Genomic DNA, 26,155 nt, shown 5'->3' on the forward strand with positions numbered 1-26,155 from the left:
CTTATAAACCCTTTCAAAACTTCCCACCAAATCAATGTGGGACAAGCCAATTTACAACCTTAAGGAATTTTCACCAAAACTCCATTTTCATGGAGCACACTTTGGCTTCAATTTCCCATTCACTCGGTAATGGTTTTGATCAACCAAATATACCACGTGAATCACAACGCGGCATAGAACGCGTTACCACTTTGACCCGAGTAAATCGACACTTGGGGCCCACCTAAAAAATAGACCGAACTTAGGAAAAAATTCTGATTTTATCCAGAATTTTATAACCATTTCCAACAAATAGTAGATGTTCGATTGGCATAGACCCAACGATTGAGGGGTAAGTTGGCCACCAACAAAACCATTGACAAGAAGTAGGACCGTTAGATCAACTAAGATCGACGATAACCTTTTGGTTCTACTTGATCTAATGAAGAACCAGCCATTAGATAAGTAGAGATCCAATGATCAGTAGCAATTGCAAGCTTGCTACTATTCGAAAGATCTCTGACAAGAATTAATCATCCGATCAAGACACAATCAACGATTCACAACAATGTATTAGTTAACTATAACAAGGAGTCCAACAAACAAGTAAAGACGTACAAAGTTAACTAAAAAAAAGCCTTATAAATATATCTCTATTTTATTTACATACAGGTAATGTTCGACCAAAGAATTAACTTGATCGTCAGAGAGTCATCTCGACCTAAGTGAACTTTGATTTATCTTATAGACACAAAAATGGACGCATTATCTCGTTAATCCTATGTAGAGACAAATTTACCATCCACAATTTCTATCCATTTAATCTTATTAAAAAAGATCAATGTAATTATATTAAAATTATAAGATTTATTTTTTTTTTTTTAAAATTTTAAAGGAGCTTAATATAATTTATTTATTAAAAAAATGAGGAAAAAAAAAAACAGTCCGGGGTTGTTGCCATCACCAGAAGCAAACTAGAAAGAGTAAAAGGCTCTCTCAATAATGATTTGGCAAGGCAAATGTCTCCTCCCACTTCTCTTCTACCGACACCCGTCTCCTCTTGCCCCCCCCCCCCCCCCCCCCCCCCCCCCCCCCCAATGAGAAATATATTTTTTTTTTCACAGAAATTGTATGTACATCATGCATGGAAATAGATCCTACATGTGTAGACCCATCTTCATCTTAGAGTTCTTTTTGTGCATTTTTTTACACACAAATTCTCTACATGTACCCAAAAATAGATGTAATAATCTTGCAACTTTTTTGAAAAAATAATATAGGGCGAATTATACTCAGTCACTATAGTTTAAAGTTTATGTCATTTTGATTTATGATCTTTCAATTATATGATACATTTAATCTTGAATTTTAAATATTATTCTAAATAAGGACAATTGAAGATATTATTATTTTATTTGAAAGGCAAAGTCGTCAAATAACTTATTTCGCGTCAGTTAACTTATATATTATTTAAAATATAATAGTTTTTTTTTTAATGAATAATGTTAGAACTTTTTTTTGTTATAAAGTTCCGTTTGGTTTGGTTTCATAATCTATTTTCAGAATTTTTTTTTTCTAAAAAACTAAAAATTAAATTGTTGAAAAAAATTAAAAATAAATCATTTTAATATAATTTTATTTTTGAGAGGGTAGAAATACTTTTTTAAAATAATTTTTTATATTTATTTTCGTTAAATTAGTTTTATTTTTTCAAAAGTTAAACATGGTGACAATTTTGATGTCATTATTAAACCAATCCATAAAATCAAAAAATCCAAAACTATCATATATTAAATATATCATTTATACATTAAAAGTCTAATAACCATCCATTACACGGTAATCATACAAAAATATCTATTAACAACAAATGCAACCATCTATTACATGATAACCATAAAAAAATATCAACAAAAAAACCACTTGGTCATTATCTAAACATACTAAAAATTAATTTGGCAAAAAAAAAAAAAATGAAAAATATTTATCATTTTTATATAATTTTATCTTTGGTGAGTAGAAATAATTTTTAAAAATTTAAAAATATTTTTTTGATATTTATTTTTGTCAAACAAATTTATATTTTATCAAATTGAAGGCTTTACCCCTGAAATAGAGTAACAATGTATTTAATTGTTCTTATTTGGAATGAAATTCAAAATTTAATATCAAATGTATTATAATTAAAAAGTCATGAACCAAAATGGCAGAAGTCCTAAATTACAGGAACCGTTAGTATAATTCACCCAAATACATATCTATATATATATATATATATATATATGTATTAAGTCACATAAGTTTAACGAAAGGGTAAATTACATTGATATTCTTTAAGATTTAAATGGACAGAAGAAGATCAGTGTAATCCACACCTCTTGTGATGGTTAGGTTAATCATTTTAAAGTGGATGATTGATATATAATACTACCTGTGCACACAATTTCACACCAATTAAAATTAATTACTCCTATGCACTTGACCTATCCCTTTTCTTTTCCCTGCCAATTTATATGTAACTATAATTTATTTTAGATGAATAAAGAAAATATTATACCAAATGTTCAAAATTAAGTTCTAGAACTGATTAAAAAACAACTTTGACTAATTCTTGAATCGGGTTCTTCGATTTGAAAAACACAAAAGTGAATTGATCTAATAGAAAGATGGTAGAGAGGAAAACTCCAAACCTATTTTAGAAAGTGTATAATCAAAGTACTGTTTAGTCAAGAACATAGATATCTCATTATAGCCGTTGTCGGATGCACCATTTAAATTCACAACTAGCGTCACTATGCTAAAATAAAAAAAGATTCAGAAAAAAAAAATTAAACAAAAGCTTAAAAAAATAAAAAAATAAAAAAGAAAGTAGTTCAAAATAATATAAAAAAATATAAGAACTCTCTCTTTCACTGTCACTTATGTTTTTGGCCAATGTATGAACCATGGTGAGGGAGGTAGGGTGTCATGACCCGAACCCGCTCTATGGGTTAAGGACATAACCGGCCAGTAATCCTGAGATTACCTACGGCCTCAGACCAAAACAGACATAACTTGTCAGAGTAAAGGGGCCAAACGGAAATAATAAATAAAAACTTTGTCCATAGAGCCGTGCTTATATGCACATCAACAGACCATATTTAGTTACGTTAATAACCCACATCAAAAGTACAGTTTCACAAAATTCATTACAGACAGGATCATCCAAAACGAGTCAACCTATGACAGACTATTTACAGATATACATAAAGTCCTTGCCGGCAAGACAAAATATAATTACATAGCAAAAAGCCAAGGGTAGGTCTCAAGAGTGAGACGCAAGGCTGACTTCCTCAAAACTCGGATTTTTCCTAGCAGACTTCACTGGGGCTGGGTTTGGACTTCCCTTGGCTCACCTACAAACACATGAATGAGCGTGAGCGATAGCCCAGCGAATAATATCGAATGCAGAAATTACGTAACAATGTAGAGCAACATGTTCCAAACGCCCTTTGGCCCAATTCACATTTCTACTTAACATATATATATACTTATACAAAATTTAGATCAAGTGACTGTAGTTCCAACATACTGGCCTTTGGCCCATTCAGGTTTTCATTTTTGTCAAAACGGCCTTCGGTCCATTCATCTATGTCAAAACGGCCTTCGGCCCATTCCTTTCTGTCAAAATGGCCTTTAGCCCATTCATTTACGTCAAAACGGCCTTCGGCTCACTCATTCATGACAGAACGACCTTCGGTCCATTCATATAGGTCCAAACGACCTTCGGTCCGCTCATTTACATCAAAATGACCTTTGGTCCATTCATTTACATCAAAATGATCTTCGGTCCATTCATTCTTATCAAAACGACCTTTGGTCCATTCATTGATTCCTGTCAGACTTTTGTCCACAATCCCAATTAACAACTCATAAAGTTTATAAGGGAATAAAAATTGGACATTGACCAGCTTTCAAATATTGATATTACTCACAGTGATCGGCTTGTGGATTTGCCCTGGAACTTGACCCTACACATTTCATAAATACAAATGGGTCACTAACAGTTCAATCCGTTCTTTAATTCACATATTCCTCTTTAGGCTTTATTCCTATCTCATTAACTCATTTACAATGCTTAAGATATGCCTAAGAATGCTTACAAGTGAAAGAGAACGGAAAACAAAACACAGAACGCATGAACAAAATTCCAGAAAACAGGGTCCCCGCTCGAGCGTCAACTTACCTGCTCGAGCGGACCCTTAAGGCCTACAAAAGTACTGGTTGCATGAAAAATACGCTCGAGCGTTAAATAGGGCGCTCGAGCGGAAGGCCTGTCAAAATAACTCCCACGCTCGAGCGGACATCAAGTCTGTAAAAAGTACTGGGAGCACGATTTATCTGCTCGAGCGGACCTTCCCCCACTCGAGCGGAAGTCGAAATTCTGGAAAACCCAGAATGGTGTTCTTGAGCTTGACTTCGACATTTCAACCACATTACTTGTATGCAATGGCTCAAATTACCCATTTACACATGTTAACATGCTACCAATACGAAATCACAACCTTAGGAGGCCCAATTTCTTACATCATTTACATGCATGCCTCAAATTAATCCAAATTCATCACTAACATATCAAATTCAAACATTCAAGATTTATACTCCCATGATTTGTACATGCATGCCCATTTTGACTTCATATTCATTTCAAATAATGCAATTAGTGCTCATTGCTATAAGACTCAACAAAGACATGCTTGCATGTGGGATTACACTACCAATCTTTCCTAATTTCACAAATTACATGCTAGATTTGTGGTTTCATGGGAGTTCATTACATGCATGCACATATCAAGCCTCCATTTCAATAAAACCAGCTCAAATCATGCTCTTGATCACAAACAACGCTTGAACACACAAGATTACACATTACTCTCATGAATTCAAGAATCAATGCTTACCTAGAGGCTCAATCTTCACAATTTAAGGTAAATTCTTGAGCTAGCCTCCAAGATCACTAAGCTTTAGGACCAAAATCTCAATTTCCTTCACCCTCTCTCTCTTAGCCGACCCTTTTTCAAGTCTAAGAGTTTTTCATCAGCCAAATGAAGTGTTAAAGGAGAGAAATGAGGGTGTAGTTGACCCTTAACAAGCTCACACTCAACATTATTTTATTATAAAACAATTGGGCACTTAATTTATCAATTTAATCAGTTTAAATTGACCAGGATAAATTTTCAATTAAATTTCACCGCAGGCTTTAAAAATTATGGCAATCACAGTGGCGTAATCAATTTCGAGTTCTGTGGCCGATAAGGCCCTCAATTTAATTCCCGAAGCTGATTATTCAAACAGATAATCCTACGATGAACAGATAAAACTTCAAAATTATATATATTCGCATAATGGCACACAAAATCATATCAAAACATATAATCACACTGGCATTTGGGACCAATTAGCATAATACAGAACAGGGGTGTCACATAGGGTCTCTATGATAGAAGGGAAGGAGAGATAGGAATGGATTCCCATGCACCACCAACTGTGCAAAAAGAAAAAGTACACCAAAGTTAAAAGTTCAACAAGAAAATGTAGGAAGTTTGAAATTTACAAACTCATGAACACATGGTACCGTACTTGGCAAAGGTTTGGGGGTTAAAATCTCAGGTCTTAAGTTCGGAACTTTTTGAACTAATCTTCTGAGTATAGTGCAGTTGGTTAGGATGTTAAGTCTCAAGTTGTTGTTGTTACCATAGTACTTTATATGAATTCGATATTCTCCCGCTGCGCGAGTCTTGATTTAAATAGAACTTGTTTTAGGAGGTCGAGATAAGTTCTCAGGTTATAGTCACTTGCTCGGAATGGACAATGGAACACTTTGGTGATCTCTGCGAAATGCGCTGTCTTGGACTTGTGGAAGAGTGAGAGGATTTTTCAATAACCAAAAAGTAAAAAATTCTAGGAGAAAAATAAACAATTTCTACTAAGAGTGAAAATAAAACATAAATAGAGAATATGCTATATTAAAAAAAGGTTGGTGATATTATTTTTTAAATATGATGACTCTTTCCTATACCATATGATTTATTCCGTGAAAGAAGAAGAAGAAGGAGGTAAAATTCATCAATTGATATGTATATATATATATTTTTGTCGACTCGTGGGAAAAAAATTACAATGTGGGTTTTTATAAGTGGTAAAATTCCACCTTTTTGGTGGTTAGGTTAATCATTTTTTTGGATGTGTGGCGAGTTTTTCAATTTTTATTTTTTTTATATCAATCTGTACAAGATAATTGCAAATAATATCATATTTACACGAAGGGAAACATATAATGGCATTACACTTTTTACCTATTTCACCTATTTCAAATTCTTTTACATATTTATATGCATCTTTTATGCATCTACCAACATACTTTTACATATTTATAATGGATAGCTTTGCTTGTTTTTGGTTTTTCAAAAACACTTTTTAAAAAAGTTTCTTTTCTTATTTTTCATATATATATATATATATATTTATTGAATTTTTTAATATTTTAAGTAATTTTTTTTTTCAATTTTTAGACACACCTAACATAAATACACATAAAAAATATATTTTTTGTGAAAAAATCTTTTAAAAATTCACTAAATACCAAAAATACAAAAAAATACAAGAATTCTGTATTTTTTTGTGTTTATTAATTTTTTAAAATATTTGTTCATATTTTTTTTACTTTTTAGATATATCTAAGTAAGGTGTATCTAAAAAAGCAAAAAATTGTTTAAAATTTTAAAAATATTCACTAAAAACAAAAAAATACGAAAAACAAAAAACTCAATTTTCAAAAATCTTAATTCAAAAAACTCAAACCAAACATACATTTTTATTTTTTTGCTTGGGAATGTTGTTCTATGAATTTTATATCATTACGAAACCCTTGTTCATGTTTTTCCAAGTCGGCAAGTTGAAGAATAAATTATTATTTTTTGTTATTTAACTAAAGTTTATTGGGTAGATTTGCCTCAAAAGCAAGAGAGTTAGTAGAAGGTGTGACTTATTAAAACTCATAGAATAGGTACAATGGGTTTATCAAATTAACGACAATGATATGGATAGTGCAAAATACCTGTTTGATTTAACTTATTATAAGTTAAAAATTGATAATTATAAATCAGAAATTTCTCTTAACTTCTTTGTAGGGATGACAACGGATTGAATTTTTTAAATTTGGCACGTGAATTCTTAATTTTAAACTCAACTATTTTAATAATATAATTTTATATTTTATCTTAAACTTGACAGTTTTGATTTACGTAATCCTATTTTACTCTATCATATTAATGTTCTCCCAAACTTTTTTTAATTGGGTTGGGAGAAATACAATCGGGTCAAGTTAAGATAATCATTTTTTGTTTCCAACTTATTTAAATTATTTAAACAGAAACTACACCAAAATAAAAAAAAATATATAAATAACTTAGATAAGTTGCATCAATTAACCTCAAAAGCTAAAAGTAATTTAGGGGTAACATGATGAGATTAAAATAAAAAAAGTGGTCAAATTGAAGGAAAGGACAAAACTAAGCCCACTGTTATAGGGAAAGCACGTGAAATTCAATAGAATCTGTGGTCAAATTATGTTAAATTAACTAAATCATGATTTACTTAACTTTGACTTTTTAACAATTTAATTTAATTATTATTATTTTTGTTTGTCTTATTGGAAGAAGGTGCCATGACAATTTCTTCCTCCAACCTGCTTAGCTGGGATGAAGTTTTCGCTTATAGGCACATGGCTTCTCTCGTGTCAGCTTTGACATATACCTATTATATAAGTGTTTTGAGAAGGTGATTAAAATTTATTTTTTTAATTTTTTTGATATTTTTTAAAAAAAATGTGTAAAAATTATAAGAGATGATGTGATTTAAAATGGGTGATTCGATGATTTGTCCCCTAGCCTGCTACTATGAATTCAGGGTTTTGAGCTTTGAGTCCCCCTATCCCTAGGTCACTATAATATATGTGAAGTTTTTATATGTAACAAAAATAAAATAAAATAAACATAGTTCTAGCTATTTTCATGTTGGTTATGTTGTTCTATTTTGTTTCCCCAAATGCAATCCTTATTTGTTTCCCCAAGTCATCAAATGTTACCTTCTTATTTGTTTTCCCAAGGAGTGTGAAAAATCAAGCTCATGTAATATCTATTCTTTAATTGACTGATATTTTGTGCGCCTTAGGCCAAGTTTGGGAAGATCCAAAAAAGTTAAAAAGTCAAAAAGTTACTCAAAAAGCTAAAAAGTTAACACTATTCACCAAAAGTCAACAATTACGGCTGCACAACTCTCAATTCAAATTTTTCCCTACAAATTAATTTTTACAATTTTTTATTACACATTTTTCAATAAAAAGTCAAAAAGTTAACCCAAACATCCATATTTTCAACCTCAATTTTTTAGTCCAAAAAGACAAAAAGTACACTTTTTTAGTCTTCCCAAACTTGGCCTTACTATGAGATTACTTGTATGTATATTTTTCTATGTATTTATTTGGCATCTTTATCGAGTTTATTGTATATTTGTGGTTATAAGATTAGACCTTTTATTGTTAAACACATTTTGTAAGATAAAATAAGAATATTTTATTTCAATTATAGAGATTGAGTTCGATTTTCATCATAGGTAAAGGATTTTGGATGGCTGCTATGTTGAGGGGCACATCAGTCACTGTTATACAGTCAAATAGGCCCATTTCAAGTCCATTTTGATCATATAAATCATTCATATTTTAGAGTACATCGAGTAGAATATATCTGCAAAAAATCAAGTTAATCGAATATCGTTATTTTTGTAGATACAAATGTGAGTGGATGAAAAGGTTAATGACATCCGATTAACTTAATTTTTATAGGTATATTATACTCTATATAATCTAAAATGTGAACTACTTAGATTATCAAAACATGTCTCGAAATAAGTCCATAGGATTACACAGTACAAAAGTCACCCCAAATTCATAAGTAAATTTTGTTATGATGTGTTTGTTAGGCTTGTGATTTCAATTACTATTGAGATTGAGGTCTCGTTTGGGAACAAACTAATTTAGTAACTTTTTAATATGAGTTAAAAAGAAATTAGTATGTTTGGGATGACTTTTTGAATTTTTACAAAAAAATGCGCAAAAAGTAGAGAGAAAAGAGAATATTTGACTTTTTGGTATAGATTGTTGACTTTTTAATTTTTTTAGTAACTTTTTGACTTTTTAACTAAACCGATTAGTCCCGAAACGAGGCTTGAGTTTGATTTTCATCGTAAGTAAATTCCGTTATAAATGATGTGTTTGTTAGGCTTGTGATTTTTACACTTTCTTAAATAGATAAGTATCAAATAGTGCATTGTTTACTACATTATCGAATTATCTTTTATCAATTCATTTCCCCCCTTCAATTTCAATAGATATTTCCTTTCTAACTTTTTTAACAAATTAATGTGACATGCAATAAATGAATTTTAATTTTTGCGATATAATCCGGTAAACTAATATGGTAAGTGACATATCATATTGTGAACACATAAATAAAAAAAATACAAATATGAGACTCATATCAGTGGAGTCCACATATAAGGCTTGCATGAAGATGAATATGTATTGCTATGTAATAAAATTAAGGGAAATTTTTAAGATAATAGGAAATGAAGAAATTGTCTACCAGAAAGTGAAGGAGTGTAACTTTTGTTATAGTGATTTCTTTAGGCATAAAAAATTACACTTCCATATATATATATATATATATAATTATTTTTTTATCTACTATGCTGATTCCTAATGTTTTCAAAAATTAATCATTGTTGTGGAAATAGTGAAATGGTATTCTATTAAATAAAATTATATAATTCATCAATTAATAATATTATATTTTTTAATTTATCATTCCTAAATCACTCTCAATAATATGATATTGAATTTAGATCTCATATAATAAAATATTTGATAAATTAAAATTTAACATTTATCAAATAGATCATCAAAAATAATTTAAATATCAGAAGTTTCTTTTTTTTTTAAAAAAAAAAAAAAAAAAAAAAATCAATACTATCTGTCCTTTAACAGGGAAGACCCATCAAGCTGATTTTACATAACTACACAATCTTTGGGTGGGACCTCCGATTTTTGCTGGGAAAAGTGGTTGATGAGTCCCAATCTGTACTTGCATTGCACATGGTGGCAAGAAGGCGTTGTTTGGATCTTTCCATTATCATGCTAGAAAATTATAGTTTTGATGGTTTAAAAAAAAAAAATTTACTGACTTTTCTTAAAATTAAAAAAAAATACAACAAATTTCACAATTTTAATATAATTATATTAGAATTTCTTAAAATTTTAATTCACATGACACTAAGTCCTATTTTCATCAATATTTCATTAATCATTTGAATGAAAAAAAAAATTATCATCTCTTTTATATTATATTTAAAATGTATATATATATTTTTTATTTATCATTGCGTATTCAAACCATTTGTACTAATTTTGCTGTTTTAGCCGTATTAAAAAAAGAAGGGCCATTTTTTGATAAGTCCTATTTATAACTGTTTTGTTCCATAAAACCCAAACTGTTTCTGAATATTCCATTAGGTCCATTAATTGTTAAAGGACGAAATAACCCTCTCCACCTCTCCCGCGTGAAACCGATTCTGCAAAAACCCGTTCCTATTCGAAATATTTAATCCACAAAATTTCCAAAACAAAAACTCAATCGACGAAACGATACTGATATTGCCTCCAGTAACCCTAGATTCCTCTTCGTCTCACCACTGCGAAGCTTCACATCGGAAGGAGGGTGCTTCGTCGTTCGAAGATTCTTGTCACCCCATTGAGTTTATTTTATCCACTGACTGTGATCCATACCCACCAACCATGACGAACAAAAGTAAGGAATACCATTCCACCTTCTGCTTCTCAAATCATAATGTCATCATTGATGTATACATACACCTTCTGGTTTTCGGATTTGAATTTGTAAACATAGATGTTTTCGGAATTAATTTTGTAAAAATATATGTAAACATTCACATTGGCCTCTAACTGTTGTAGTTTTCGGGATTTGTTTTTGCACACATGAATGATGTGAACATTCACATTACTATTGATTACTGGGTAAATTTAAAGTAGTACACACTGATGTAAACACATTAATGTCAGAACACCCAAACTTCACTCAACACTGTGATGGAGTATGATGTAAACATTGACATTGTGACATCAATGCCCAAGTTGTTTGTGTTATTGGGTGTAGTTTGGCGCTGTTGGTTCCCCCCTTTGATTTTTAGAAAATTATAACATAATGTGATCACCCATGTAAGCATTCACATTGGCCAGTAAATGTTGTCGTGTTCGAAATTTATTTCTCAAACATGGATGATGTGAACATTCACATTACTATTGATTACTGGGTAAATTTAGAGTAGTGCACACTGATGTGAACATTCACATCATGTGAATGTTCACATTAATGTCAGAACACCCCAAACTTCACTCAATACTGTGATGGAGTATGATGTAAACATTCACATTGTTGCATCAATGCCCAAGTTATTTGTGTTATTGGGTGTAGTTTGGCACTGTTGGTTCCCCCCTTCGATTTTTAGAAAATTATAACATAATGTGACCACCCATGTAAGCATTCACATTGGCCAGTAAATGTTGTCGTGTTCGAAATTTATTTCTCAAACATGGATGATGTGAACATTCACATTACTATTGATTACTGGGTAAATTTAGAGTAGTGCACACTGATGTGAACATTCACATCATGTGAATGTTCACATTAATGTCAGAACACCCCAAACTTCTCTCAATACTGTGATGGAGTATGATGTAAACATTCACATTGTGACATCAATGCCCAAGTTGTTTGTGTTATTGGGTGTAGTTTGTCACTGTTGGTTCCCCCCTTCGATTTTTAGGAAATTATAACATAATGTGACCACCCATGTAAGCATTCACATTGGCCAGTAAATGTTGTCGTGTTCGAAATTTATTTCTCAAACATGGATGATGTGAACATTCACATTACTATTGATTACTGGGTAAATTTAGAGTAGTGCACACTGATGTGAACATTCACATCATGTGAATGTTCACATTAATGTCAGAACACCCCAAACTTCTCTCAATACTGTGATGGAGTATGATGTAAACATTCACATTGTGACATCAACGCCCAAGTTGTTTGTGTTATTGGGTGTAGTTTGTCACTGTTGGTTCCCCCCTTTGATTTTTAGAACATTATAACATAATGTGATCACCCATGTAAGCATTCACATTGCCCAGTAGCTGTTGTCGTGTTCGAAATTTATTTCTCAAACATGGATGATGTGAACATTCACATTACTATTGAGTACTAGGTAAATTTAGAGTATTACACACTGATGTGAATGTTCACATTAATGTCAGAACCCCCAAACTTCACTCAAAACTGTGATGGCGTATGATGTAAACATTCACATTGTGACATTAATGCCAAAGTTGTTTGTGTTATTGGGTGTAGTTTGGCGTTGTTGGTTCCTCTCTTTGATTTTTAGCAAATTATAACATAATGTAATCACCCATGTAAACATTTACATTGCCCAGTAACTGTTGTCGTTTTCCGAATTTATTTTTCCAACATGGATGATGTGAACATTCACATTAGTATTGATTACTGTGTAAACTTACAGTAATAAACACTGATGTGAACATTCACATCACTGTCTAATGATGTGAATGTTCCAATTACTGTCAATGCTGGTTGTTGAATGTTGTTTGGTGCTTCGGGTTCCATCCTCTGTGTTTCAACCAATTACATGTGCTCATTTGAACACACAGGTCTTCCCCATAAAGTTGATGGCAAGCGAAAGCGAGGGGAATCCCGTTTCAAAACCAAGCCTGATCAAACAGCTGTTCCTGAAGAAGTGAACATGAAAAAAGTGAACTACCGGCCAAATATAACTGGATTGGTCAAACTGTTAAAGGATACGAAATTTACAAGTGGCCAATTGAAGTGCCTTAGAAAAACACCGTTCTGGCCATTATTTGATAGCTTGATCAGTAACGAAATCGACCTCAACCACTGCATGAAATATGATGATGTCATTGTGCGTATAGTACAAACATTCAAGCAATCTAGTGGAAGGTTTTACATTGGGGATAAGAGCATCCAGATTTTTAGAAGCGACGTATCACTGATTTTTGGGATGGATTGCGGCACCAAGTCGATGGACCTCTCTTATGGTGCAAAACCAACAACCGGCATCATACACCGAATGTGCAAGGATGTTAGTCGGTTAAGTGCTGCCAAAATACGAGAAATTCTGAGGGAAGCATTGAAGGGCACAAAAAAACACGACAATGAGGAGGTCGCAAGATTAGTTTGCATGTATGCATGCGTCAAGCTATTCTTCTCTACATCCGGAGAAATAATTGGATGGGTTTTCTACTCATACATGGACCCATTACAGAAGATGATCGAGTATGATTGGGCTGAGAGCATCCGGGCAACCTTGATGGGTTCATTGGGCCAAAACTGTGGAAAACCAGGACGAGTCACCGGATGTGTGATGTTGTTAATGGTAAATCAAATCTCATACAACTTATTCTATGTTTAATATGAACATATACGGGCTCTGAACACTCTGATGTGAATGTTCACATTTCTCAGCTTTGGTGTGGAAGTTGACAACATTGATGAAAACATTCGCATTATTGTTTCAGTAATGTACAAACACACATTAGTAGATGCTGGTGTAAACATTCACATTAACAGATGTGAACATTCACATCAGTTGTACCACTCACATTACTAGATGTGAATATTCACATCAGTAACATCACTCACCATTAGCAAAATGTGAGCATTCACATAGTAATAACACTGACATGAACAGATGTGAACATTCACATCAGTATCATCCCCCACCATTAGCAAATGTGAACATTCACATCAGTAATAGCACTGACACTAACAGTTGGGAACATTCAGGTCAGTAATATCACTCACATTAACAGTTGTGAACACTCACATCAGTAGTATCACTCAACATTAGGAAATGTGAACATTCACATCAGTAACATTACTCCACATTAGCAGATGTGAACATTCACATCAACGGATGTGAACATTCACATCAGTTTTAAGTGATGTAAACATTCACATTACTGGCCTAGTGGTGCACTGTGAACATTCACATTACTGCACCAGTGGTGTAAACATTCACATCAATGTTAATTCATATCCACATTCAAATTACTGATATTTGTTATTTGTTTCAGTATTGGCTGTGTGAGCATACAACAATCTTACAACCCCGCAACCCCAATGCCATTCCACGATGCGTAAAATGGGACCTCACAGCCTTACATAGCACCATGAAGTCCATAACTCTGGCTAAGCTAGGTTTAAATGAGGTAGAAGTACAACCAAATATATTGTGCTTATTCACATAGTGAGACGAGGAACTATCTAACTAACATACTGTCTCGAAATGCAGGTATATGGCGGCGAGCTAATGGCATCACCAACTGAAGCGAAGATGTATCGTCATACAAAATTGAATGTGGAGCCAAAACCTGAGATTTTGTCAAGTGCAGTAGCAAAGAAAGATGAAAGCAATGAGGATCAAAGCAAAGACAGTCAACGCAGTGATGACAGGGATGCATTTTCTGTCGATGCAGTGGACCTGAATGATGTTGGACATTATATCAACCCCAGCTGTAGCACCCCCAATGCTGAGAAAGGAATCATCATAGCACAACCAACTGAGCCCGACATTGTGGAAGTACTCATGAAAGAAAACCAAAAAGCTTGGGCTCTTGTATGGCAATTGGAAGCGAAATACAAACAGTTGGAAGAATCATGGGAGTTGAGGGCAAGGGTGATTGCTGCCCTTGAAGCCAAACTATTTGACCAATCGGGCTCATCCAATGTGGACATGGACATGAAGACTTGCATGGAGTGAAAAGATACAGAAATTCAGCGGCTGACAAAGTTGGTCATCAACTTGGAATGTGAAAAAACAATACTTCAAGACCTTTTTGATGATCAGTCCGTACACATCATCACTCAAGTTGAAGCACAAAAGGCTCATGACAGCCTTAACAACAATCCCACTGCAGCATTGGAACACATTATCAGCCCCCCATCAAGGGTAAAGCGCATAAAGCAGAAGGTAAGGAAAGAACACAGGTTGGACGAGTTTGAATACCCCAACCTGCCTGGTCAGAAGAAAGGGAAAGAGGGAGCCGAACAGAAATCACATGCAGTCCAAATTGCACAAGATTTAGACAAGCAACCACCAAAAAAGCAGCCAACAAAGTCCAAGAAGTTATCCTTGAACAACAAACTAAAGTTCTGGGCTAACATGAACAAACTCAACAAGCAAAAAGTCCAAAATTTGCACAAGAACGGCGGTGATGAGTAAGTGATCTTACATATCCCTAACTGTTTTTTTTTCCATCATGTTCAGTTCACATACATACTTAATGAAATAGATCATTTCATAAATGTGCAATGTTGACATTAACATTTTCTGTAATCACAATGCACAGGTTGCTAGTGTGGCGAGGGGACTCAAAGACTAAACATGTGTATTTTGATGACATCATACACCTCATCAAGGAAGAATCAATAACCAACAACGTATGGCAACTGTAAATGTGTACAAAACACACACACACACACACACACACACATAGAGTAAAGACACTGTAAATAATGTACTTCCACCCCTCCGGTTCTGCAGGTGATAGATGCTTATGGTGAAATTCTACTTGAACTACAAGGGCTAGTCAACCCAAGTCTGGAAGATTCATCATTCATCTTTACAAGCACATGTTTGGTAACTACTAGACTTTAATTTTGATTATGTTTCAATACATGTGGATGTTATTCTCAGCATTACATGCTTACATTGTTAATTTACATAATAGGCAGATGTGAATGTTAACAAAAACATAAAATGACCTTTGAGAAGATTCACATTGACAGATGTGAACATTCACATCATTCGCATTGAATATTATATGCTTATTATGTTGATAAACTTAAATGATACACACATGTGAACATTCACATCAGTAATATAACTCATAGTAACAGATGTGAACATTCACATCAGCAGTGTTGCTCACATTAACAGATGTGAACATTCACATCAGCAGTATTTACTCACATTAACAGATGTGAACATTCACATCAGTAACATCACCCACCATTAGCAAATGGGAACATTCACACCAGTAATATCACTGACATTAATAGATGTGAACATTCACATAAGTAGTTTCACTCACCATTAGGAAATGTGAACATTCACATCAATAACATAACTCCCCATTAGCAGATGAACATTCAAATCATTAACACCAAACATCGATATAAATACTTGGTACATCATTGTATGCCCTTTGTGTGCAGAAAATCATTGAACAGTACCCCCCCCACAAGAGGAATAAACTAATTGATGTACACATCAAAGAGTATCAAGGCCAGAGATTCTTAATCTTCCCAATACACGACAACTTTCACTGGACAATTGTTGTGTACGACGTGAAAGAGAATGTATGGAGGCATTATAACTCACTGCGCCCAAGAGAAGGCATACATGACCCACATATTGACAAAGCACAAATACTGGTAAGTGGCTGACAAAAACAATACTTGTCGTGATGTGTAATATTTGAACTTGGACGTATGCCCTATGTTGGTTGGTGCCTAATATGAAATTTCATTGTTGGCAGAGGGACTACATCACAGCTTTGGTGCACAACATTGGACCGTCATCACCATTATGGACCAATTTATCAAGCCAAAATACTTCGAAAACAATCATATCAGTGGACATCTGTCCTCAGCAAGCATCAAATTCGTAAGCCTAAAATCGATTTCTACACATGTTCCACAACCTTTACCCATCTAAATTTCAAAATCTAACAAGAAGTTTGCATTTTCAGGGTGGATTGTGGGCCTGCAGTTTGTTACATCATGAGGGCGCATGTATATCGTGAAGACATTGTTGCCAGCCTAGATCGCTTTGAATGGTGTCAAATAAGAGACACATTAGTACACCTTTTCCTGAACCACAAAAAGACAGTGCAATGTGAAAACCTATAGGTGGGGTGTGTCCACCTATCACTGTAACCCAAATCTGTTATCCACATTTAAGACAATTTAGTTTCACTAGCTTAATTGTAAATGAAGTCTATATCACTGCTTGTACAGATACTTTTCAGTCAATATATGTATATGCATTTTCAAGCCTATTTTGCGTTGGTCATGCAGATTGAGATTGTATTGTATTGCATTTTCTTTTTTTTTTTTGGATACACATGACATGATGTCAATGTTCACATCACAGAATGATCGTACACTTTCTTCTATTTTAAACCATACTACATGGATGTAAATATTGCTTAAAGTGTTCATGTAACACAATATGACGGGTGTGATTATGATATTTCTTAACACAAGTCAATATTCACATCTAACAATTTGATGATGTGAATATTCACATCATAACTTCTGATTATGCGAATGGAAACAATGATGTCATGAATATTCACATCTTATGAGTTGATGATGCAAATGGTTACATTGATATAAACATTGCTGTTAACAGTAACAACAATGTGAACATTCCCACCACAGAAATGTTTGAAAGTTGAACAATGTGAACATTCACATAATGTGAATGTTAATAGCATGCATTCATCCAAAACACAACCAACATAAATGTCAGATTGGTACCTTAAAAAAGTAAAAATAAAACACAAATCAAACACTAATGCATTATTATGTTTGCCAACGCAACGTAATCTTATTGCAACCCAATGTTTCCCAACACAACACAATCTTATTTCAAAAATGAATATAAGAATCCAATGTAAAATACAATGTTGAAATGAAAAAAGGTACATCTTATATCGACTCCGTGCATGATTTTCGATTATGGCTCCCCAACTTATCACATCTCCCGCACCTTATTTGCTTCAATTTCTCACCCCTTGATGGGATCCTATTCTTCTTCGGCCTTCCGGGTGGTCTTTTCACGGTAGGCGGGTATATAGTAAAGTCCGTGGGATCAAAAGTCGGCTTCTCCACCGATGGTATAGGGAATATGGCTCCCGAATAGGCTGCACGATATGTCTCTACATGAAAGTAATGTTCTACACAATCATTGAGATTGTAGCGGCTCTTCTGAATGGCAATAACAGCATGGTCACACGGGAATCCGTTGATTTGCCATTTGAAGCATGAACACGTACGCCTCGCAACATCAACTGTAACCGATGGTATCGAATGAACTTCAAACACATCCTCGTTGGCTTTGCTAACTTGCCAAGACTTGCTGTCATTGAACGAATCCATAAGCCTTGTTTCGAATGTCGGACAAATAATCTCATTCCATTTGTTTGCTTGGTCACGCCGTGCAGACATTTGCCGCATCAACTGAGTACGAATTTTGTCCACCATTTGAGTGATAGGAAGATTACGTGCTTCTTTAATCCAGTTATTAAATGACTTCGCCGCATTGGATGTCATCTCCCCATAACGCATGCCCCTGCACAGTATATCACAAACATTGTACAATACGGAATTTAACAGGCCTGACCATTAATGTTGACAGATGTGAACGTTCACAGTACTGCCATTAGTATACACTGATGTGAACATTCACATCAGGGTATAATAATGTGAATGTTCACATCTGCTACCAGGTTTTAATAATGTGAATGTTCACATTACATGGTTATTACGTTGTCAACTTAAATGATAGACAGATGTGAATGTTAACAACAGCAACAAAATATGACACGTGTCAACATTCAAATCTGTAATACATTGCATGACTATTTGACAAATTAACAGATGTGAACATGACATCAGTCATCATTAGAAGATGTGAACATTCACATCATTTACATTGAAGATGAAACACAATTCGAAGATTGTCACCATTATAAACTGAAAATTCACATCACTACCATTCTAAACTTCAAAAATGGAACACCTTAGGAATCTATTATTACCTGAAGTATGAATTTGCCCAGTGCTCAGGTGCTAAGTCCTTGAAAAAATTATGAGCTCGTTGTTTACCCTCTTTTAATTTTGCAAGCTTTTCATGGAACCCTACCACAGTTGGCTCGTAGGCACAGTCACCCAAACTCCTTACTAGGTGATCCCTGAATCCATTATCAATTCCTTTCATCTGGTCTCTTAAATTGCTCTTCAAGTGTTGTAAGCAATAACCGTGATGAGCCGATGGGAACACCTTTGGCATAGCTTCTAACAGACCAAGATTACGATCCGAAATAAAAGTAATATGGCGCTTCCCATCAACAACCTTCCTAAGTTCATGCAAGAACCACGACCAATTAGCCGTGGTCTCCGAATCAACAATTGCAAATGCAACAGGAAACAGACCTACAACACAACACCAATACACAACTGTTCACAATATTCCAAAGTGAATAGAAAAATAGTATAAACGAAACAGGTCATGTGAATGTTCATATGTACATTGCCCTCTTTACTATTGCTGTTTTTGGTTTCAGGTTCGTAAACATCAACGATGTGAACATTCACATTAACGACCATTAATAATTCATTGTTGCTTGTTGAGTCACTGAAAATGTTAACATTCACAGTACTGTTCATTAATAGATCAACTAACATTAGTATACACTGATGTCAACATTCACATAAGTCTGTAATAAGTCTGATGTGAACATTCACATCAGTCTGATGTTAACATTTCTGTCATTAGCATACAAAGATGTGAACATTCACATCAGTGCATACTAATGTCACAGATGTGAATGTTCACATTACTTATAATTTAGCAATCACTCTTTCGTCCAGACTATGCTGCTCAGAGCGAATATTGACATGAATAGACAGGTAAAAAAAACTTCTAACCATTGTTTCCGTCTTTCGCCGTTGCCGCAAGTAGCTGACCTTTGTACTTTCCTTTGAGGAATGTTCCATCCAGGAATAATAAAGGCCGACAAGCATTGAACCCAGAAATACAGGCAGCGAATGACACAAAGAAGCGACAAAACTGTTGACTACTCGCATCATAGTCAATATTGACATAACTCCCCGGATTGTACCGCATCACAGCATCCGAATACCACCGCAACTGGTCAAACGATAACGAGTGATCTCCATGGATACCAGCCTTTGCTTTCTCCACACCCAACCATACGACATGGTAACTCACATCTAGCCCATAATCCCTCTTCAAAATAGTCACCACTTCACACGGCCGAGTCAACGGCTTGTCCCTCACAATTTCAGATATGATACTCGACACCAAATCCGAACTAACTCGCGGATTCTTCGATGTTCAAACATCCGTACCACAAGTATGCATATCACTAAACCTCTTGATGTAGAAAAAATCATTTGCTCGTTGTGCTCTACAATGTATAGCCCACAAACACCCCCTCTCCTCCCGCATCGCACACACAGCAGTAACTCTTGTTGTCTCGTTCTTCACGTATGTGAACTTAAACCCACATTGGATGGCATACTTACATAAAACGTCACGAAATTCTTGTGCACCTCCAACAAACCGTTGTCCTACATGCGTAATACCATTTGCCCAAGGGGCTGACAACAACACCTTCTCCTTATGGTGGCAAAATCTCCGTAGTGCATCAATTTCATCCTCAACCCCCACACGCAGCAATCCCAAACTACTTGACTGACCAATATCACCCTTCAACTCAACCACAACTTCTACATGTTGTACCCCCATTGATTTAGCAAGCAGTACCATGTTCTGAAATTCTTCCTCATCGTCCAAATGACACTTATTAATCCCAGGTAGTTTACAGAACAATGAAATAGAACCAGCAGACAACTCATCCCATTTCTCACACAAACACTCCACCAAACGAGAATAACACATTGCGCGGGCAACATTTATTACAGTTGTACTACAACCATATGTACACACCAATAGCATAAAGGTATCCATCTCCTGTAAAAACACAAAAACACAACAATGAACAGTAATGAAAATCGATATGAAAATTCACATTGTGCAAAAAATAGATGACTACGTGTACATTTCAACTGCTAAATCCATAATTCACAATATGAAGATGTGAACATTCACATTACTATTAACAAGATGTCAACATTAAGCAAACATCAAAGTCCAATGACAACATCAACAATCTTCACATAATACACTGATGTGAACATTCACATCAGTGTATGATGATGTAAACATTCACATCAGTGTATAATGATGTGAACATTCACATCAGTTTATGATGATGTAAACATTGACATTGATATTAACAAGATGTTAACATTAAGCAAGCATCAAAGTAAAATGAGAACATTAACAATCTTCACATAATTATTAACAATCTTCACAGAGCCTCATTAAGCAAACATCAATTTAAAATGAGAACATCCACATTCTTCACATATTCCACATTCACAAAATGTGCAGATTGACATTGATATATATACTGATAATCAAATCATCCACACAGAGCCTCATTACGCATGCATCGAAGTCAAATGAGAACTACACAATCTTCACATAATACGAATGAACTCCCCTCCACATAACCACGTAAAATGCATATAATTGAAAAAACAGAGCATTCAATCCATATAAATCCAAAAACAGAGCATCTGATCCATTATACGAATGAAACCATAAACTGAACATGTATTCATAACCAAATTGATACTAACCTTGATCATGCAATCCTACAATCGTACAGAAAGTTGAAAAAAACTTATTTGAACTAGTTATAATCCGGCAAATGTAACAACCGAACACCCTCCTCTTCGTCGTCTTCACTCGCAAACCACAGAACCTGACTCCAACAGCAAGGATGAAACCCTGGCACAACCAATCCTTGCAACAAGCATGCAAAACATAAACGTAACTCTCGGAATTGGATTGATGATGAAAAATCGAAAATAGAAACTGCCAAACTGCATGAACGAAGAAACAGGCACCTATTACGTATTAACACTGTACATATATATATACAGGGGCAAAATAGTCCAAGAAATTATATTTAATTAGAAAAATGGACCTTATGGAATATCCAGAAAAGTTTATGGGACTAATTAGGTTATAATATACTTTAGTGGACCTAATGGGTTATAACAACTCTAGAATGGATTTATCAATAAAAATCTCAAAAAAGAAGTCCATATAATTATATCAAAATTATAAAGTTACTTATATTATCTCCAAACCTTAAGAGGGTCAACGTAATTTATGAAAAAAAAAGTTTTTTGTTTTTTTTTTATTCCTAACCTGAATTTGATAATTATAGATTTCTAAACGCTTTGTTAATAAAATACCCTCACTAAATAATTAACATTTTACTTCCTTCTGATTTCGAATAAAGGGCAAGAGGGCTTAAGAGCATTTAAAAGCTCAGTTTGGGAAGCCAATCTTGAGACTTTTTTGGTTATTTTAGTCACAAAAAATAAAATAAACTTTTTAGCTCAATAAGACAAAACATCACATCCAACCCATAATCATTACATTCATTCTCTCACAAAAAAACCAAAAATCCTTCTCAAATCAGATTTTTTAGTCCCAAGCTAAAATAGTCAAAAAAAAATCAAAAAATTAAAAAACTAACCCACTTCCCAAACAAAACCAATTTTTATCACGGTCCGTACAATTTGCACTTCAGTTCAAACCATAGAGAACTATGCAAATGCATTCACCTTTAAAGCACAGAACATAGGTTATGTATTTTTGGCCAAACACCAAAGGGTAAAGTGTAATTTCCACTAAAGATCATCAAATTCATAAACTATATTTTCTAGCAGACCAAACAGAAATTTCTCACTTCAACTCCTATATATCAGGCTTAAATTATACTTTCTTCTCTTGCTAATTGACAGTCAATAGTGCATTACCAGCTTCAACACCAGTTTTGCCTATTCATTACGATAACAGTTACTGATTCACGGATATACTAGTCTAAAAAGAACGAGTTTGGATGATCTTTGAGAGGGTAATTTTTGGTAAAAATTGGGCCGAGCTACAGAGATGGACTTTATGACCCAAAGTATAAAGGACTGGATAAAAAGGCCCAATGGAAATGTAAAAGTTACTCCGGTCCAAGAGTAAGAAAGTTACTCCGGTTCAAGAATGGTAAAGTTACTTCGGCCCAGAAGAGATGTTGAGTTACTTCGGTCCGTACAACTTTTCTAGTAAGGCCGGTCTTGGAGATAGTCTGGCCATGATGTATTCTGGGTAGGTCGGTCGGAATGTTGCTACTCGGTAGATCGGTCTAACCACACCATGGTTCGTGCATGAGAGAACCGAAATATGGTGTAGCAAGAAGAAGAACCGAACTACTGTTAGTACGGCCTACTCCGTGGCTCGGTATAGCCAGTATTATTTCGATCATGTGGTAGTTCGGCTATAGTAAAAACCATCCCACTTGGTTTAAGCAGTGGGGGGGGGTGTGTAAAAGGATAAGCATTATCCTTTAGGAGTATGAATCCTAGGAGGACTCTGCATGGAGAAATAAAAGTCCTACTAGGATTGGGCCATTCGAAACCTATAAAAGCTCACAAGCATCACCTTGAAAGGAGGTAACATAACACAACATACAATTTTTCTTCCTGATTACATTGAGCTTTGTCTATTTGTCAAGTTTTCTGACTTAGGCATCGGAGAGGTTTCCGGCACACACCCGCCGGCTAGCTCACGTTTGTGTTTTCAGGTGACAAAGCGACGTCGTACGGAGGAGCGTGGACTTATTCAACAGGATTATACGAGGAGAATTATTTCTTCCCCGTACAATTGGCGCCGTCTGTGGGAAAGCCAGACAGAACAAAACCTCTTGATTAAAGCTTCTCCCCTTTACAATCAATGGCACACATTGAAGACTTGCCGCAGTCCGCCATCGACGGACTAACCCCAGAAGGGGGCGCAAGGCATGAAGGATTACCTTCTGTCCCTCCCATGGCGGACTTGGAGCCCCAAAGACATACCTCCAGGAGGGATGCTAGGGGGAGACGGACTCACAGCCCCCGTCAATCCCATTCTCAAAGTCCCGACAGGCAAAGACGGAGGATTGACCCTCAAGCTCTGGAAGATCGCGTGAAAGAGCAAGATGAATTGATAAAGAAGATGGCGGCGGACATGGAAGCCTTGAAGCGCCAGATGAAGAAAAAAGAAGTGGCGACAGGAGAGGGGCACAAAAACAAGACACCCCCTCGCCACTCAGAAAATCGTAGTAGGAATACTACACCCTCGCAAGGAGAGAGCAGAAGCCTCAGGACAGGCGACACTCAATCCTGGTCTTCCAGAACTCGTCACTCCAGGTCTGAGAGGACGAGATCTGAAAGGTCATACACTGAAGGAAGCACATATTGGCCTTCACATTTGCACCAAACTAGATCTAGACAGACAGAATTACCTAGATCATCTGACTTACGAACCGTGCTCGAAGAGAAAGCACGATGCAAGGAGGATGCCAGGGCAAGGGATCCACATAGAGTTTTAGCCTTGCAGCGGTTGGCTCCTCGGACGCATGGAAGCGTCAAGGTTGGAATGCCAATACCGCGCCCTGCCTATGAACCGACGGACAAGGCATTAGCAAGGCTGCAAACTTCACCATTTGTTCCGGCGATTGAAAACGCGCCCCTACCATCAGGCTTCCTTCAGCCCAAATTCACTACATATGAAGGGAAGACGGACCCCTACTCACACTTGAGCCACTTTCGTCAGGTCATGGCTGTGTACAGGCGAAACGAGACCTTAATGTGCATACTCTTCCCATCAAGTCTTGGCGACCTAGGCTTGACTTGGTTTGAGAAACTCCCAGAAGGCAGCATAGCCTCTTGGGCACAATTAGCAGAAGCCTTTGTAACAAGGTTCCGAACAAACACTAAAACCCCGGTGGAGATCGATCAGCTACTCTCCATCGACATGGGTGATAAAGAGACCCTAAGATCCTACAACAGTCGCTACTGGGAGACATTCAATCAGATTGGGGACTGCCCCACCAATCTCGCCATTGCACAGTATAAAAGAGGCCTTCCAGTTGGGAACAGACTGAGGGACTCGATCACCATGACGCCACCCCTCACTATGGAAGCCCTGATGGAAAGAGTGCATCAGCACATCAGGGTAGAAGAGGATGGCGCACGAGCCAAAGCAAAATCTAGTGCGACCGCAGTACCAGAAAAGAAGACCTCAGCAAAGGTCAATACAGTAGATCGTCAGAGCAAAAACGAACGTGGCAGACGAGATAACGGAGAAGACCCTGATAAAAGATGGTTGAGAATCCGTACTGCCATAACCACGGTGTTCAAGAAACCGATATATCGAATTCTTAGCGAAATAAGAGATGAGCCTTTCGTCAAGTGGCCAGCCAAGCTAGGAGAAGCCCAGAAGGATTATGACGAAAGATCACGGTGCACCTTCCACAAAGAAAAAGGGCACCGCACTGAGAATTGCACGCCATTGAGACAACACTTGGAAGAGTTGGTGGCAGCAGGCCACTTGGATAAATATATTGAAGGAGGGACGCAACCAGCCCCCCAAGATCACAATAACCCCAACGGAATGCCAATCGACGCCCCACCTCAAGGCATTATCAATGTATACATGGAGTCTTTGAACCTGAGCGTGTATGCGAGCTCAAGGGATCAATCAAGAAGGCTGAGCACTTTAGAGAAATGTTAAGTGCACAACCTGCCATCAAGAAGGGGAAGACAGAGGCAACAGATGTTATGACTTTTTTGGATAAAGACTTGGATCGAATATACTGTCCTCACAATGATGCCCTAGTCGTCACTCTCCGAGTCAAGGATTTTGACGTCAAGCGGATTCTGATTGACCAGGGTAGTTCATGTGAAATCATGTACTACGACACATTTAAACAACTGAAGCTACAAGACAAAGACTTGGCGCCTGCAGTTTCTCCCCTAATTGGATTCAACTCCATGCCAGAATGGCCCGTCGGCAAAATAATTCTTCCGGTCAGAGCAGGAAGCGTAACAAAACAAGTGGAGTTCTGGGTATTGAAGGTCCCCTCCACTTACAACATCATCTTGGGCAGAACATGGCTGCACGCCATGCGTTCGGTGGTGTCATCATACCATCAGGTAATGCGGTTCCCCAACGACACCGGTATAATTGAAGAAGTTTATGG

The 26,155-nt window shown here is 35.8% G+C and overlaps 1 protein-coding gene and 2 long non-coding RNA genes across 3 annotated transcripts; 2 read left to right on the forward strand and 1 right to left on the reverse strand.

Moving 5' to 3' along the window:
• Positions 1–15,340: 15,340 nt before the first annotated feature.
• LOC114257528 (uncharacterized) lies at positions 15,341–15,825 on the forward strand. The gene is made up of 3 exons (XR_014334740.1): positions 15,341–15,404; positions 15,536–15,626; positions 15,730–15,825. It is a non-coding gene; the product is annotated as an uncharacterized LOC114257528 (long non-coding RNA).
• A 650-nt stretch (positions 15,826–16,475) lies between these two features.
• LOC145794797 (uncharacterized) lies at positions 16,476–17,042 on the forward strand. The gene is made up of 3 exons (XR_014334741.1): positions 16,476–16,622; positions 16,727–16,854; positions 16,940–17,042. It is a non-coding gene; the product is annotated as an uncharacterized LOC145794797 (long non-coding RNA).
• Positions 17,043–17,551: 509 nt separating this feature from the next.
• On the reverse strand, positions 17,552–20,769 carry LOC145796134 (uncharacterized). Its single transcript, XM_082881152.1, has 7 exons — positions 20,700–20,769; positions 19,520–19,654; positions 19,258–19,409; positions 19,016–19,194; positions 18,251–18,546; positions 17,965–18,133; positions 17,552–17,594 (listed from the first exon to the last, which is right to left on the reverse strand). The coding sequence occupies exons 1-7, from the start codon at positions 20,767–20,769 to the stop codon at positions 17,552–17,554; spliced, it is 1,044 nt and encodes a 347-aa protein (XP_082737278.1).
• Between the last annotated feature and the right edge of the window lie 5,386 nt (positions 20,770–26,155).

The sequence above is a fragment of the Camellia sinensis genome, chromosome 7, assembly GCF_055761805.1.
Source record: "Camellia sinensis isolate YWXY chromosome 7, ASM5576180v1, whole genome shotgun sequence".
Lineage (NCBI taxonomy): Eukaryota > Viridiplantae > Streptophyta > Magnoliopsida > Ericales > Theaceae > Camellia > Camellia sinensis.